Genomic DNA, 15,755 nt, shown 5'->3' with positions numbered 1-15,755 from the left:
AGGGTCCTTAGTGAATTGGGTTAGGTGGGGAATATCTGTCCAACTAAAGATCAGATTGAAGAAGAATGATACCAACATCTTCTACGTGTTAATATGTTTAAAGAAATGAAGCAGTGCTTCTTACCGCTTGCTTGCAAATCTGATTTTAACAGCTGGCTGATAATGCTCTTCTGCTTTAGTGCTTACCTTTAACTGGTAGTCCCATCTCAAGATGGGTTATTCCAACTGTCTGTACTCTAGAGGCTGGCGTCACTGTACTTCGGATCATTCAGAACTGCATGTTGTTCTTTCCCTCATTAGCACTGTTTGTACAAATCTTTTTGGCGCTGTGTGTTGACACTATATGTTACTTATACAGCTTTATCTGCCTGATTAGACTGAAAGCATCTTGAGGGTAAATACTTACGATTACTGTTTTTAATCTCAAAGCACGTATAGCACAAAATCTTGCACCAGTGAAAGTTTAAACATAGATGTTCGCCTTCAAAATCTTGTGTTTCATTTATAAACATGCCAGTTTAACAGGAAAAGAGTAGTGGATCTAGGCAGTCAATAGTCAATCTCATGGCTGACACCTGCTTCAAAGGGTGGCCTTGTACAGTTCCAAATATGTCAGAGACAGTCTTGTCTTGGTGTTAAACCTTATTAAATATGTAATTGTCATCTAACTTAATATTTTTTCTTTCTTTCACTGGCTGCAGAGCATCTTTAGGTGTCGTTTGTTTACTTTCTTTACGAAAGTCTCTGGGCCTAGGGATTGATGTTACCACTGACTTCCACAAGATGGCAGACTAAACCCATTTTTTGGTGTTAGGTTTCAAACCATTTTTAACAGACATGCCTGTGCTCTTAATTACTGTTAAAAATCTTTTTTTGCTTTTTCTTTAGATGGGCGGTATCAAACCGAGAAATGCTCATAGCCCAGAACAGCTCCTTGGAATTTAAGCTACACAGACTCTATTTTATTAGCTTGTTAATGGGTGGAACTACAAATCAACGAGAGGCATTACAATATGCGAAAAACTTTCAGCCGTTTGCCCTAAATCATCAAAAAGGTGAGTCTAGAGTCAGCTGTTTTTAATGGTTGGAACAGGACCATGGCCGCCACTGGAATTTAAGTTTATCTTAACTAGATCTAATATACATTTGCTAATAAACTGAAACAATTGTAGATGATAAATCACTTACTAAAAAGAGCTTCTTGGCTGGCTCTAGAACAAAAGTAAAGCATTAAAGCCTCTTAATTGAAAAGTCAGAGAGAGACATTGCATTTTGGGGGATTCTACATTAACCTAAGAGGAGACAGAGAAAACGTAAAGTATGCACTTGCCCCTGGCATCCCCCACCGTACTGCTGTTACGGCCACGACAGAGTGTCTGAAGGTGCGACAGGGTAGCAGCAGTTACCCCCAAGTGTCAGTGTAGAGGGACTGACTAGTTTTACAGCCAAAGAGATGTGATGACCCCATTTATGACATTAGTGTTACTTCTCTAGATAATGGTAATTATACTGTGCTGTGTATAAATTATAAGTTCAGTATTTAGTGCTTCCCTTTTCTTCTTCTTTTTCTCTGTGCTGTTTCTTTAATAGAAACCAAGCTTAAGTACCAGAATTTTAAAAGATATTGTCAGTAAGTTATTTTATGCCATGTCAGCTTGGGGAATTCTTGCCTTTTTCAGTGTGTTACTAGCAAGCTCTGTTTCAGATGTGATCATTCACACCTCCAAATTGTTGCTGCTTTTGTTTAGACATTCAGGTTTTGATGGGAAGCCTCGTGTACCTGAGACAAGGGATTGAGAACTCACCATATGTTCACCTGCTTGACGCAAACCAGTGGGCTGACATCTGTGACATCTTTACACGGGATGCCTGTGCCCTCCTGGGGCTCTCCGTGGAGTCCCCGCTCAGTGTCAGGTATGGAAATTGTCCTATTATTGAAATGTGCGTTGCATTGGTTAGTTCTGCTTAATTTGTTGTCTAGTTCTTGACGTTTAAAGCTGAGAGAACATGTGTCTTTCTGAAGAAGAGTACAATTGGTATTTCAAGAGATCGTCACAATTGGCAGTGACCTAGTTCTAAGTGTGGTCTGTGATCCTTTGGGGGGTCTCTGAGAGCCTTTTTCACTGTGTTCACGTTGTGGGTTAAACTGCTCCAGCCTTAGCACAGATCGGGGCAGTGGTCCCAAACCCCACAAGGACTTGCTGTATTCCTCATCCACCACACACTTGCAGATATTTTAGTTTTACTTAAGAATGTTCTTGACAAAACGTTAAAAATCACTCACTTTATAAATTTTGACCTTTGAGTATACATCTTTTTAATATTCTGTGTGCCCAAATAGGAAGCTCAGATAAAGCACTTCAGCTCATGCCAAATCATAAGACAGTATGATGATTGTCTCAAGAAAAAGCATCTGTATAATGTTTGAGTTATGAGCTAAAAACTGGTTGCTTTTTTCCTGGAACACAGTTTTTACTTGAACACAGTTTTTACTTTTACTGTCTTAAAAGACAGACTATAGTTACACTCAGGTTTTTGGCAGATATTTATTCAGATGAATGAAGTAAGCCTGTGGTGTCAGGGAAAGCAACTGGTGGTATCTTTTACTACAGTGGTAAAATTCAAGATTGTAAGCTAAAATAGAAAGTTGGGAAAACTTGAACCGACCACTGTAAGCTTGACAGTTCCCCAATGCTTAAAGACATTTCTGATGAGATTGGTGGTAATAATAATGAATTTGAATTTTTTCATATTACATAATGAAATGTGCTAACACTTGGAAGATCAGTAAGATCTCACAAAATCATGCATGAGTAAAAGATTCATTCAGAGTACAAGACCACTGGATTTCAGTGGAGCAGGGTACAAAAAGTACAATGGCAAGGATTCAGATTCCACTTTCCAACTAACCTTTAAAAAAAACTAGTACTTGTTGGGACTTCCCTGTTGGTCCAGCGGTTAAGACTCCATGCTCTCAATGCAGGGGCAGGTGGGGGGGTCCTGGGTGCGATCCCTGGTCAGGGAACTAGATCCCGCATGCCACAACTAAAGATTCCACATGCTACAACTGAAGATCCTGCATGCTGCAACCAAAGACCTGGGGCAGCCAAATTAAAAACAAAACAAAACTACTATTTGTTGAGTTTTGGTGTGGCATTAAAGAAGAATATCCACAGTTATCTGAAAAGGTGGTTTACGTACTACATATCTGTGTGAGGCTAGATTTTTTTCACTTACTTCAACCAAAAGAATACATTGCAACAGATTGAATGCAGAGGAAGTTGTAAGAATCCAGCTGTCTTCTGTTAAGCCAGATATTAGAAAGATTTGTAAAAACATAAAACAATGCTGCTCTTCTCACAGGTTTATTTTTGGTTTGGAAAATATAGTTATTTTTTGTGAGACTGTTATTTATAACATGTTTATTATTTTTAGGTGAATTAATCAATATTTTAATTCTCAGTTTTAATTTCTAATACAATAAATAATGATAGATATAACCCACAAAACTAAATGCTCTTTGAGATCCTTAATGTTTAAGCCTGTAAAGGGGTCCTGAGATCCAAAAGGTTCAAGAACCAGTTTTAAGAAATAACTTTTTGGGGACTTCCCTGGTGGTCCAGTGGTTAGGACTCTGCTTGCACTGCAGGGGGCGCGGGTTCGATCCCTGGTCGGGGAGCTAAGATCCTACATATGCCTCGCGGCGCAGCCAAAAAAAAAAAAAAAAAAAAAAAGCCTTTTTAGCTCTTCTCTTTATTTGGCTCCTCCAGTGTTTTGAACCCCTGCTACGTGCCAGGCATTGTGTGGGACACAGAGGTGAATAAGGCGCAGCCCGCATTCCATAGGGGCCCCACCTGAGCGTAGGAGACAGACTCGTGCAGTTAACTGTAAGGTGTGGTGGGGCTGCAGGTCTGGTTGTCTGGGGCGGACTCTGAAATGAGCGGAGACCCACGTGCAGGAAGTTTACTGGGATCAGCCCCTGTGGGGAATGAAAGCAGCAGGACCAGGCAGAGGGAGAAGCCGGACTGGGAGACAGTCTCACCAGAGGCCTCAGTCCACCCCTGTGGAGCTCTGGAGCTGCAGCGGCCTGTGGAGTTGTCCCAAATTGGTACAACTTTTGTATCCTCAGGTGGAGCAGTCATCGAACGTGTCCCTGGTCAGGTCGCTTTCTCCAAATGAGGACAGTCCTGAAGAGGGACTCAGTGGAGAGCTGACCGCCAGCACTTCTAGATGAGAAAGGTGCTTCTGCCCTGTACAGGGGTGATCTGGGTCTGGAAGGAACTGTGCAAGAAAATGTTTCAGAGTGTCATTAATGTTAAGAATGCCATTAATGGACTTCCCTGGTGGCGCAGTGGTTGAGAATCCGCCTGCCAATGCAGGGGACATGGGTTCGAGCCCTGGTCCAGGAAGATCCCACATGCCGCGGAGCAACTAAGCCTGTGTGCCACAACTACTGAGCCCACGCTCTAGAGTTCGCGAGCCACAACTACTGAGCCCACGTGCCACAACTACTGAAGCCCGTGCGCCTAGAGCCCATGCTCCGCAACAAGAGAAGCCACTGCAGTGAGAAGCCCGGCCACTGCAATGAAGAGTAACCCCTGCTCACCCCAACTAGAGAAAGCCAGCACGCAGCAACAAAGACCCAATGCAGCGAAAAATAAAATAAAATAAAATAATTTAAAAAAATGCTATTAATGACTGGTAGGCAGAGCTTATTAAATCTGGTGGTTTTGTAAACTGTAAGACTGTGTGTGTGCGTGCGTGCACGCAAAATAGAGGGCTTTGTAATGCTTTGAATCCAATGGCCGGGGCCCTCTGCACACAGAACAGAGTCTGGAGGAGTTGGCGTTTCCTAGGACCAAGGTTTCTGACACCTGGCCTGGCATTAACATTTCCTCTTCTGCCCTCCCAGTTTCTCAGCAGGTTGTGTGGCGCTGCCAGCTTTAATTAATATCAAAGCTGTGATCGAACAGAGGCAGTGCACTGGAGTTTGGAACCAGAAAGATGAATTACCTGTGAGTGCCATTTTCTGTTAGTTATTACCTCTCCTGTCATTAGAAGAACGTGGATGTTAAGGATTTTAAATGCCTGTCTTGCCTTTTAATCAGGGAACATTATTGTAGCCTTTTGACAGGGGTTCTTTTATGTGTATGTAGACATGATTAAACAGTAGAAGTGGGGAGCTGGTACATTTTGGAGGCGCTGGAGGAGCTTTCTTACCATTTTGACTTAGAGTGGCAGTGACAGCTAATGAAGGAAAGCATCAGAAGTGGGGAGAGTGGATATACTGTAGCATGTGGTGTGTTCTAAGTGCAGTTGCTAAACCACTCGTACTGTGAACTTTTTAAAATATGAAAGCAGTGAGTCAACTTGATTTAGTTTTGTCTGAAACATTGATATTTCTGAGATCATGGGCTTGTGCTGGTTATATTTTTCTAATACCAATTAAAACAAGTGTATAGCTGTTAAAGGTCATCGCAGCGACACCTGCGGTCATCAGTGGCCCTCCCGTGCTGTGTGTCCACTGTTGTCACGGACTGGGCCGTGGTTTTAAACATCTGCTCCAGTCACTTGCCAACTCTCTAACTTCTCAAAGCAGTAGTTTGTCCATCTCTGAAATGGGGACCATCCTTCTCTTTATGGGGCTATTAAAGGCTGGAGGTAACAGAGGGATGCTTAGAATAATATAGGACACATAGTAGGCAGTCAGGTTTTGTTGCCGTAGTAGTTATGACGTGGAGCAATAACAAAGGTCATCGTGTGTGTATGTTTCCACCAGGCCTCTGACAGTAGGCACTGAAACTTTGACGGGAATTATCATTCCTGTCATGACTTGGTCACAGACCCTAAAGGGCTAAAATATGCATTTGGCTTTTTGCTTTTTTTCTGCCACCCCTGTGCGCAGGTTTATCTGCAATTACCCTGTTCTTCCAGCTGGTAACTGTCGGTTGGTTGCCCCAGCTTCTCAGAGATCTGTCCTGATGAAAGGCGCAGGTGCACTGCCAGTCCTGAGTGTGGTCGGGACACGAGCAATACCCTGCATTGTGGCTGCTCATTTGAGCAAATGAAAAGAACTTGAGCCTTCACTCGCTTTGCTGAGGCAGGTGCCTGCAGGAACCTGGCAGTTTCCCAGGTGTATTGTCAGTATCTTTGACGCTTGCGCACTAGAACAAAGCACACTGAAATCTGAATTCACCCAAAGCCTGTGTGTCAGGGTAATAAAACAGTTGCGGGGGGGGGGGGGGAATGATCTGGTCATTTTTTCTCAGGATTATTGTTACACTTTGCCACCTTTCTTGAAAGAATCTGAGCAATAGACTTTTATGTAGATATAGCCATTTTAGATTTAAAAGGAAAGAAAACAGAAAGAGCTGATGTTTGTGGAGCCTCTGTCCTGTGCGAACCCCTATGCTAAGGTGATTTCATAGCTTTTGTTTACTGCAAAGAGAGATAGCTGATACAAGTGCTGTGATCTCAGATGGATGGGTTGTGAATTCTCCTGCTAAACTTTAGTTTAAAGCCCTTGTTTCAGGTAGTTTCTCTGGACAATTACACATAAAACATGGAAAAGATCTGGATCTGAGGCCCACACAGCAGTAAACAATGTTTAGTCTACCTTTAAAGGAATTATCGCACTGAATTGTATCACCTAGCTAAGGGTGCTGTAAAAACAGTCAGGATTTCGGGTGGGTTTACTCTTCGATATATCCTGATGAATTTTCAAGAGTATTTGACTTGTAGAGTGTTGCCTTGCCTTTGACTCTTGCTCTCAGGCATCAGAATTTGGTTTGATACATAGTGTTAAAAATAATTTAGAATTGTGAGGTAATACTTTGACTCCCAAAGACTGTCCATCTTTGGTTAGTTTAGAAGAGTGCTGTAAAAAGTTACCTTCAGATGAGTAGGTTTGATACATGTTCTTTGCTGCAGAGTACGTATTGATATGTGGATGGTTTTCTGTAATATAACTTGAGCCTTTTACCTTTTTTTAAAAACAGATTGAAGTGGACCTTGGTAAAAAGTGCTGGTATCACTCAATATTTGCCTGTCCTATTCTTCGTCAGCAAACAACAGATAACAATCCACCCATGAAATTGGTCTGTGGTCATATTATATCAAGAGATGCCCTGAATAAAATGTTTAATGGTAGCAAGTAAGTGTCTGACTTTTTCAGTGGCATTAAAAATAAAGAAACAAATACTCTTTTGGAACTTAGTGGGAAGATAAGTAACAAGGATAAATAAATGTAGCTAGAATTTAGAAATAAACAGATTTCTTAACTACTTATTTAGTTTAGTGGGTGGTATCTTTTCTCAGTCTTTAGTCTTTGTTCGTGAATTTATTGATTAGATTTATAAGCATGATCTTTAACTCTTAACTTTTTGGGTGGGTGGTACATTGTCATCTCAGCCCTTCCCCTCCCTTTTACACAAATGGTAGCATGCTATACACTGTTCTGAACTTTGCTTTTTTTCACTTAGTGATACATCTTGGAGATTTTCTTATGGTATAGAAAGAGCCCTCATTCTTTTTTAAAGCTGTAGATTATTCTGTCATATGGAAATGTGATAATTTATTTAACCAGCTCCCTAACGATGAGCATTTAACTTTTGTTACTGTAAAGTGAATTACCGTATCTATATGTGATTTATAAATTTGTAGAATTGTAATTCAACAGGTATACACATTTATAATTTCTATACATAATGAACCTGAATTTAAAAATACAGTCTCAAAACCCTATTGCTAGCTAAGGCAGCTAGAAAATTTCTCATTGGGGTTCATTTCAGACCCATTATGGTGAAGTCTTTCTTTTAAGAGAAGGCCCTGAAGCTGTTCACGTTCTTCCCAGAAACCCTGGGAGTGCAGATAGGTGGTGACTTGAAGCCAGAGCTTGATCTTGGTTCAGACCATGCTGGTTTCATGTGCCACTCACTACAGGGTATTGTGTGCCACGACGGGGCATGTAGGCTGCTCTGGGTAGGCAGAGCAGCTGGCATCAGATTTGCTGCATGTGAGTGGATTGTGACACCAGTACCGAAAGTCATTTTGAGATAGGTATGAGCTAAACCTTGGAGAAGAAAGATTGGATTTACTTCTGAAACCCCAAAAGTAATTTTCAGAACAGTTGTCTTTGTTTTCAAAATAGTTTTCACTGATTTCCACTGAAGAAGAGCCTTGAAGTTTAGCGTCTGGCTTGGATGGTGTTTATTTGTGACCCTTCAGAGCTTGGCTGTTAACATTAAGGGAAAGCACAGTTAATCCTCAAAGCAAAAAACAGATGTGTGCATGTGTGTGTGTGTGTGTGTGTGTGTAATTGTTAAAGACTCTATAACTAGATAAAAATTGAATGCTCGGTACTGATCCTGTCCCTTGATTTAATGTTTTCTTTCTTGTCTTTAGATTAAAATGTCCATATTGTCCAATGGAACAAAGTCCAGGGGATGCCAAACAGATATTTTTCTGAAGAAATAACTTTAGTTTGCAATTTGTAAGTGAAACTGAATCGAGAGTGCATTTCAGAAGAGAACGTTCCATTTAATGCAGCTAACCAAGGACTCCCGTGTTTATATAAGCTAATGCTCCGGAAACTTTGCCAACATTTTAGTGTCTACACACTGAGGGGAGTGCTCCAGATGAATATTATCACAGGGCTTTATTATATTCTTGGTCTTCATTTCTGATCAAGTAAATACACCAGCAGTTGTCATTCAATGCAGGTTTTTGTACTTAATTATATGGTGATTTTTTTACTTTTTAAGAGCAGAAACAGAAATTTACCTTCCTGCCATGTGTTTAATATTTCTCCTGCTTTTACTTTTGTCATTCTCCTGATAACTGTAAGCCTTGAGAATGTGTGTGGAAAATGTTTTATTTCCTGTTATGTATACATAATTAAATGAAAATTCTTCAGAAACAGTTTGAAAAACTGAATTGTGGTTATGAAACTAATTTGCAGGGGTTTTTTTGCTTAAGGACGAGAGCTGTGATAGCTTCCAAATTTGCTTTTTGTGATGTTTTCCTCTGCTCCAGCTCTCACCAAGAAGTCAGCAGACCTGCATCTGAGCTCTGCTTATAGCCCCAGCAGGCTGCCTGTTATAAAATTCCATCACCAATTTATTAGCAAGTTGGTGTGAGCAGTCTTCCACTAGAACAGAGTGGAAGCAGTACTATTGTTTCTTTGCTTTTATTGCCAAGAGGTGCTTGTTTTAAAAGAGTGTTCAATAAAACAAAATCGTGAAGTTAGAAGTGTTCTTAAGTTGATATTTGCTCTCTTGGTCTTGGTAGCCCTCTTCTCTAAAATCTGCTTTCAGGACTTGGCTGTTTATATTGCATTTGTATATCATTGCAGGCACAGTGTTGCGTGTATGTGTATATATATATGTGTATATATATATATATATATGTGCACCAGCATTAAACATTGTGTATCTGGAGGGGAAGAAGCATGTTCCAGTCCTAAAGTGCAGTTACCAGACTCATCACTTTCAACCCTTAAAGTTAGAAGCTAGCAAATTTTCTGTAGTGCAGAATATGTTTATTGCTGTTTTTGTATTTGAATAGTATACTGTTCAATGCCTCTCTTCTGCAAAGCATATCATCTCATTGACTGTGAATCTGTATATTATTCTAATGGATACAGATAACGATCTTTTCTCTTGTGAGGTATCTTCATTTAATGCACTGTCCAGAAATAGCCATGTGTAAGAGTCTTTCTCTGTATGCTGAACTACATGGAAAAGACTTCTGTGGACATAATTCTGACTTAAACCCATGAAGTTACTTCATTTTGAGAAGAATGTCATATGGAAATCACCAAATACTTTGCAACTCTGTGTCGTCTGACACGGAACTGAATATCAATAGAGGAAGACTTTCATGAGAAAATGAAGAAAGAAGAATACACAGAAGCAAAGACAAATGTGACGCTTCACATTTTAAACTGCAGATTGACTTCGTTTGCGGGGGAGGGAGATACCAGATCTGGTGCTAAGTTAATTGGAAACGGGCAGCGTTTGCTGTAGTGTATCCTAGCCTGGATGGTTTATCTTGAAATGTTCACCTGAGGGAACGGGGATTTGTTTGTAAAGGAAAGGGGTACTGCTTGATTGCTGTGTGTGATCAGGCTGATGGCAGGAGTTACTGTGTGCTGGGGGGCTTGGCCAGGGATCGACTGGCCTGCTGAGCCGCTCGCTTTGCCCAGCCTCCGGCTCAGCCTCACGGCTTTCCTGTCGGCACCCTCTGTCCACTAACACAGTGAAGGAAGGGAGCAGAGAGAAGCTCCTTGGACTCCAGGAGAAGGTAGAGAACTCCAGGCGACACTCTGGCCGAGGATGTAAAATTGCTTTATTATGTATTTTTTCCTTTGAATGAAACCCAGAGTGTCTTTTTTTTTTTTTTTTTTTTTTACCTTTTTCTCACTAGGCCAGATGTAGTTTTAGTTTTAGTTACAACTTACTCTCACCTTTCCACCTCAAATACCTGCACAACATTTAGGCTTTACATAAGGTTGGAACAATACAGACATTGCTCCAGAGGCTGGTGGTAAATGTCTGTTGGCGGCCAGACACTTCACACAGCTGGCTCAGGCCAGTTTCAAGGAGAAAATCAGGAGAGAGCTCTGCTTTGTCCCTCTCCCCATGTTGGAAATCCTGTTGACAGTTTTCTGTGCAGCTCATGAAACGTTAGAAAGAATATGCTTTAATGGAAGCATTTGATTTTACAGCTTCCTGTGCAAAGGTCCTTGTGGTCCCACTGGGCAGGGTTAGGGCCAAAAATTTGAAACTCTATTGATCTGACAATTTAACGTGCACATGATGTCTTGTAACCTTCTTTAATTAAATGCATGGACTTAAAATTCACTGGTGACTAAATGTGAAGGAGAGAGGTGGATTTGAAGAGGCCAGACCTTAACCAAAGATGCTGAAATAAAACGTGCTGTCCTTTCTACTCTAGAAACACCTTCACCAATGGTGTCAGGACCATGTCATTACTGAGGCTGTCAGTCAGCAGCGCGGGCGGACGCACTTCGTCGCTCTCTGCTTCCTCTTGCAAAAGGTCGTGAAAAAGAGCCAAGGTTTTTACAGTCAGACTAATTATGTCCATTGAAAACAGAATTTCAGAGTGGTTTCCTAAATTTCTTTAGGAAACCATTTCCATTTACCAGTCATGGACAAAGGCCATGGGACTATGCTAAACCAGTAAAACCTTATCAGATTCTTAGATTCTGATTTAGAGCATCTGTGCTTTCAAGTGCAGCCTGAAGTGCAGTGGCTAAGGTTGTCTTTTGATCTTTTTTTCTCCTTTGTGCGATCATCACAAATGCCATTTCTGTCGTTTTAGTGGTGATTATATGATACTTCTAATACATAAATGAACGGGTATTGGTGCCTCTCGATTTTTAAAATTTCGAAGAAAAGAGCCACCTCATATTCATAGGGTGTGTGAGTATTTTGTGGGTGTATGAGCATTTGACTGAAACTAAGGAAATTATGAAGTAAATCTTTTGTTTTGATTTTTCTGTAGCAGCTGATGATGTATACAGAGACACTAAAACCCACGCCACATTTTGTGGGGCAATGAGGATCCTTTTTTCTCTCCAGGTAGTCCCACAGGTTATGCAGTTTAAAGTTCAGTAAATTTTACGCTGTGAGTTATTTTCCACCTCGGTGGTTTCAGCCTTTGGGACAGTAGATACTGCAAAAACCAAGAACTCTTGGTTTATCTGCACAAGACAAGCTGCTGGTAGACATTAGCCCTCTGGTTTTCCAGCTCAACTTCTGATTAAGTGGATTGACAGTCAGGCTGGCCAGTCTGCTTAGTCAGCTGACTCAGGTTATTTTCAGGGAAGGCATGGAGGCATGTTTGGTTAATTTCATCACTAGGATGTGTAAGGTGAAGACACAAACCAAATACCTTTAATTACTTAACTCTTCGTACATTATCTTTGGTAACACTAGAATGCTCTGGTCTTGGGGGAATGGTAGCAGGGAACACAACAGAAGGTTTGGTGCTTCATAAGCCTGTCCGGCTACGGCAGGTTTTATGTAGTACGGTGGTGTTTACCATAAGCAGGTACAAACTTCACGAACTGTTCTTACTCAACGATAATTGAATAGATACCAAAAATGGAATGACAAATGTATTTTAATAGCAGATGAGGCAATTAGTTTTAGGGCGAGTTTTTCCGCTGTTGATTTTACTTCAAGATGTAGGGAGAGAAAACAGTTTAGTTTTCAAGACATTTTGCTCTACAGTTTGAAACTGTAGTGAGCATATGCTTCATTTACTTCCAAAGAGGCAGAAGCAGCTGGAACTGGCTTATAGCACATGCTTTGTTTCATGTTATGGGTGATGACCTACACTCTTACTTTAATGTTCTCCAGCAAGGCAGATGTGGGGTTCACGAGGACTTAGTGCCTGATCTTTTCTTTTGGGAAGGGGTGGGAGTGAATGTATCGGGGATGGGAGGGAAGCTAGGAGAAGAAAATGGGAGCGTGAATGAGTGTGCATGTGTCTGAAATTCACCATTACCCCCACCTGTGTCTAGCAAGGAACAGGTATTTAATGTATTTTGCTCCTGACTGCAGTGTGCATGTATTTTTTTGCCCTCCTCCATGTTTTCTAGACTTATACTGAAAGGATTCATCAAATCATCTTGTTCAGATGGCTCAGGATTGTATTTCTTTTGCTTACCCTGTGCTCTTGGGTTCTATAGTATTTCTATAATTATGTAACAATAGTGTTGCACTGTAATCTATCATATAGAGCTATATGTATGGAAAATTTTGATCAGTTTTTTTTAAGAAATGTATCCTGTTTGCAAAGGCACAATAAAGTTGCATCTTATAGACTATAGGCAATAAAGCTAACAATAAACCTTATTTAACACAAACCATATTCACATTCTCTGTTCATTTGATCTTGAGAAAAGTCTAGCATATCCAGTAGTTTCAGGGATATCATTTTAACTTAAAAGGTTCTGATCTATTTAATTTATAAATCTCAGACTGATATAATAGAGTTTTGGAAAACTATAAGAAATGCTTTGTTAATGTGTGTATTCCTATGTAAAACACATGGCTTCTCCTGTGTATATTTTTAAAAATTAAAGAAATGCACATTTGAAAAGTGTTTTGTGGAACCAGTCTGTATAAATGTGACAGGTGCCAGAGGTAGGAGGGAGGGAGTATGGAGGTAAGAGAACATCGCTGTCTGTATTTGCTGAGGGTCTGCACGTAAAGAATTTAAGGAAATATCTTTGTCACCATCTCATCCTGTTTCTGGGCCACCAGCAGTGTGAGAAGAGGAGGTGGCTGGGCACTGTCCCCAGTTTCTAAGGGGGGAATTGGGTTAATGTTTACAGGTTCCTGCCCCTCATGCTCATCCTGTGGATGCCTGGGACCCTCTGACCAAGTGAATAGTGTGTGACTGGGAAGAGGGGCCCAGAAACAGCTCTGCCCAGGCTGCTGGTGGAGTGGGGCATGAACACCCAGCTTTGCCAAGGAGGAACAGAGGACGAATTGTCATACACCGTGACACACTAAGGTGGTAGAGACCAAGGATCTATTTGTGCTGCTTTTGTATATTTTCTAAGAAAGACTCATTCTCATCTGAAATTTGAGAATGTTTCTACCTAGGGGAATCAGGGTGGGTTCTACCCAGTCGCATTTGGAGCTAGTGGTCCAGGGGGTATAGATGCGGCGTGGCATCACCACCTATCCCTGCATTTGGGGCTCTCCAGACTCAAAGTGTGGTCGGTCTCTAGCAGCACGGGCATCACCTGAGAGCTTGTGAGAAATGCAGAATCCCAGGCCTCAGCCCAGACCTGATGAATCCACATCTGCATGCTCGTGAGAAACTGGATTCCCTCATAAGGAGCTTCTTGGATGCTCCCTATTTTATGAAGTATCCTTCCTCTTAAATGTGGCAGGTAAGGATCACATGTACTGAACAAAATTTACCCTGATGACTAAGTCCAGAGTCATCAAGAAAAGTTAAATTGAGTGTGCTTTGAACTCTGTTTTAGTATGGTTATTTTAGAAATCAGTGTATTTCTTTAGGCATCCAGGTAATTGAGGGAGTGTTTGTTGTATTCACAGCGTGGCAAAATGCATTTTCCACCCCTCTCCAAATGGGGAAGGTTGAGCACCAAAGATGTAAAATAATAGATTTTTGTCATGGCAGAATAAAGACTGAAAATGTACCTTCAGATGAACAGCTTGATGCTTCTCACCCTCAACTCCCAGTAGAGAAACTTGATGATAATATCCCAGCAAACACAAATGTCATTTCCCAGAGGACACTCTTTCCTAACTTTTTTTCTGGCCCTCAGTAAGAAATTAATACAACCCTGTATACACATGAAAGTTTATAACTCTGAAACAAGTTTTACAGAACTATATATTTAATGCTTATGTGTGGTGCGCTCTGATTTTTTTTTTTTAATTTATTTTAGGCTGCGTTGGGTCTTCATTGCTGCGCGCGGGGGCTTCTCATTGCGGTAGCTTCTCTTGCTGCAGAGCACGGGCTTCAGTATTCGTAGCTCGAGGGCTCTAGAGCGCAGGCTCAGTAGTTGTGGCTCGCGGGCTTAGTTGCTCCACGGCATGTGGGATCTTCCCGGACCAGGGCTCGAACCCGTGTCCCCTGCATTGGCAGGCGGATTCTTAACCACTGCGCCACCAGGGAAGCCCTCTGATATTTTTTATTATTTGGTTAATGCTCATCAAGACAATTGATTTCATGACTCTCTAATGGGTCGGGATCCACTGTTTAAAAAAGCCTTGCATTGGGAATTCCCTGGCGGTCCAGTGGTTAGGATTCTGCGCTTTCAATGCTGAGGGCCAAGAAGCCGCGAGGCCCGGCACGAATGGATGCATGGATGGATGGATGGATGGATGGATGGTTGGATGGTTGGATGGGTGGTTAGGCAAGCCAGCCAGCCTCGCATTAAGGGATGACAGTGTAATGATCCATTCACAAAGCTTCATTGAAATCTCCTGTCAATGTGTATGATAGAAAGTTTTTTCTTTTTCCAAAAAACCTTTTCCTTGCAGCGGGGTGTGATGCTCCCATGAGTCTTCCATGCTAGCAAATGTAACATTCCTGAACATTAGAAGCACTGCCTAAGCAAGGGCTCATGTGTGTCAGGGAATTTTGTATCTCCTTAGCTATGCTTCCTTCCAGCTTAGAAAAGTGCAAAGTGCTTCAAGCTAAATACTGGCTTGTGCAATAGAATCCATTAGTAACTTAAGCAGTTGTGTGCCTGTTAAATGCAGAAAGTACTTAACATATCGTGGAATGACACCTTCAGTCATTCAACACGGAATTTTTTTTTTAAGCGCCAGGCACTGGGAGGAAGCAAGTTCCTGGGCCTCCAGGAGCTTATGGACTGCTGGTAGGTGCAGAAAAGTAGAAAAGTACGAAGACCCTGTAGTGAGGTTAATCCCCACCAGTGACCTAACTACTGGATGATGATGGGAGAGAAGAGAAAGGAGAGATGTAATGATTTGTGTGTGTGGTTTTTTTTTTTTTTTTTTGGCTGCACCCCGCAGCTTGCGGGAATCTTAGTTCCCCAACCAGGGATCGAACCTGCGTCCTTGGCAGTGAAAGCGTGAAGTCCTAACCACTGGACCGCCGGGAAATTTCCTGATCTGTGTGTCTTTAAGGTCCACTCTGGCCACAGTGGTCTGAAAGGTGGTTGGGGAGAGGAGGAGGTTAGACCCTGGGAGGCCAGTACAGGAGGTAATGAAGCT

The 15,755-nt window shown here is 41.6% G+C and overlaps 1 protein-coding gene across 2 annotated transcripts in view; it reads left to right on the top strand.

Annotated features, from left to right (window-relative positions):
- The window catches only part of RMND5A (required for meiotic nuclear division 5 homolog A), a 61,148-nt gene extending 48,248 nt beyond the window's left edge, over positions 1-12,900 (top strand). Inside the window, exons 5-9 of one of the 2 annotated variants that reach the window (XM_007175320.2) lie at positions 889-1,055; positions 1,749-1,914; positions 4,913-5,015; positions 6,999-7,153; positions 8,404-12,900. In XM_007175320.2, coding sequence (XP_007175382.2) covers positions 889-1,055; positions 1,749-1,914; positions 4,913-5,015; positions 6,999-7,153; positions 8,404-8,467 — 655 coding nt within the window. In that variant the 3' untranslated portion in view covers positions 8,468-12,900. Of the gene's footprint in view, positions 1-888; positions 1,056-1,748; positions 1,915-4,129; positions 4,873-4,912; positions 5,016-6,998; positions 7,154-8,403 lie in introns of those variants that run through there. The other variant, XM_057558270.1, reaches the window with a different exon arrangement.
- The last annotated feature ends 2,855 nt before the right edge of the window (positions 12,901-15,755 follow it).

This window comes from Balaenoptera acutorostrata, chromosome 12, assembly GCF_949987535.1.
Source record: "Balaenoptera acutorostrata chromosome 12, mBalAcu1.1, whole genome shotgun sequence".
Lineage (NCBI taxonomy): Eukaryota > Metazoa > Chordata > Mammalia > Artiodactyla > Balaenopteridae > Balaenoptera > Balaenoptera acutorostrata.
This window is presented reverse-complemented; position numbering and strand designations above follow the sequence as displayed.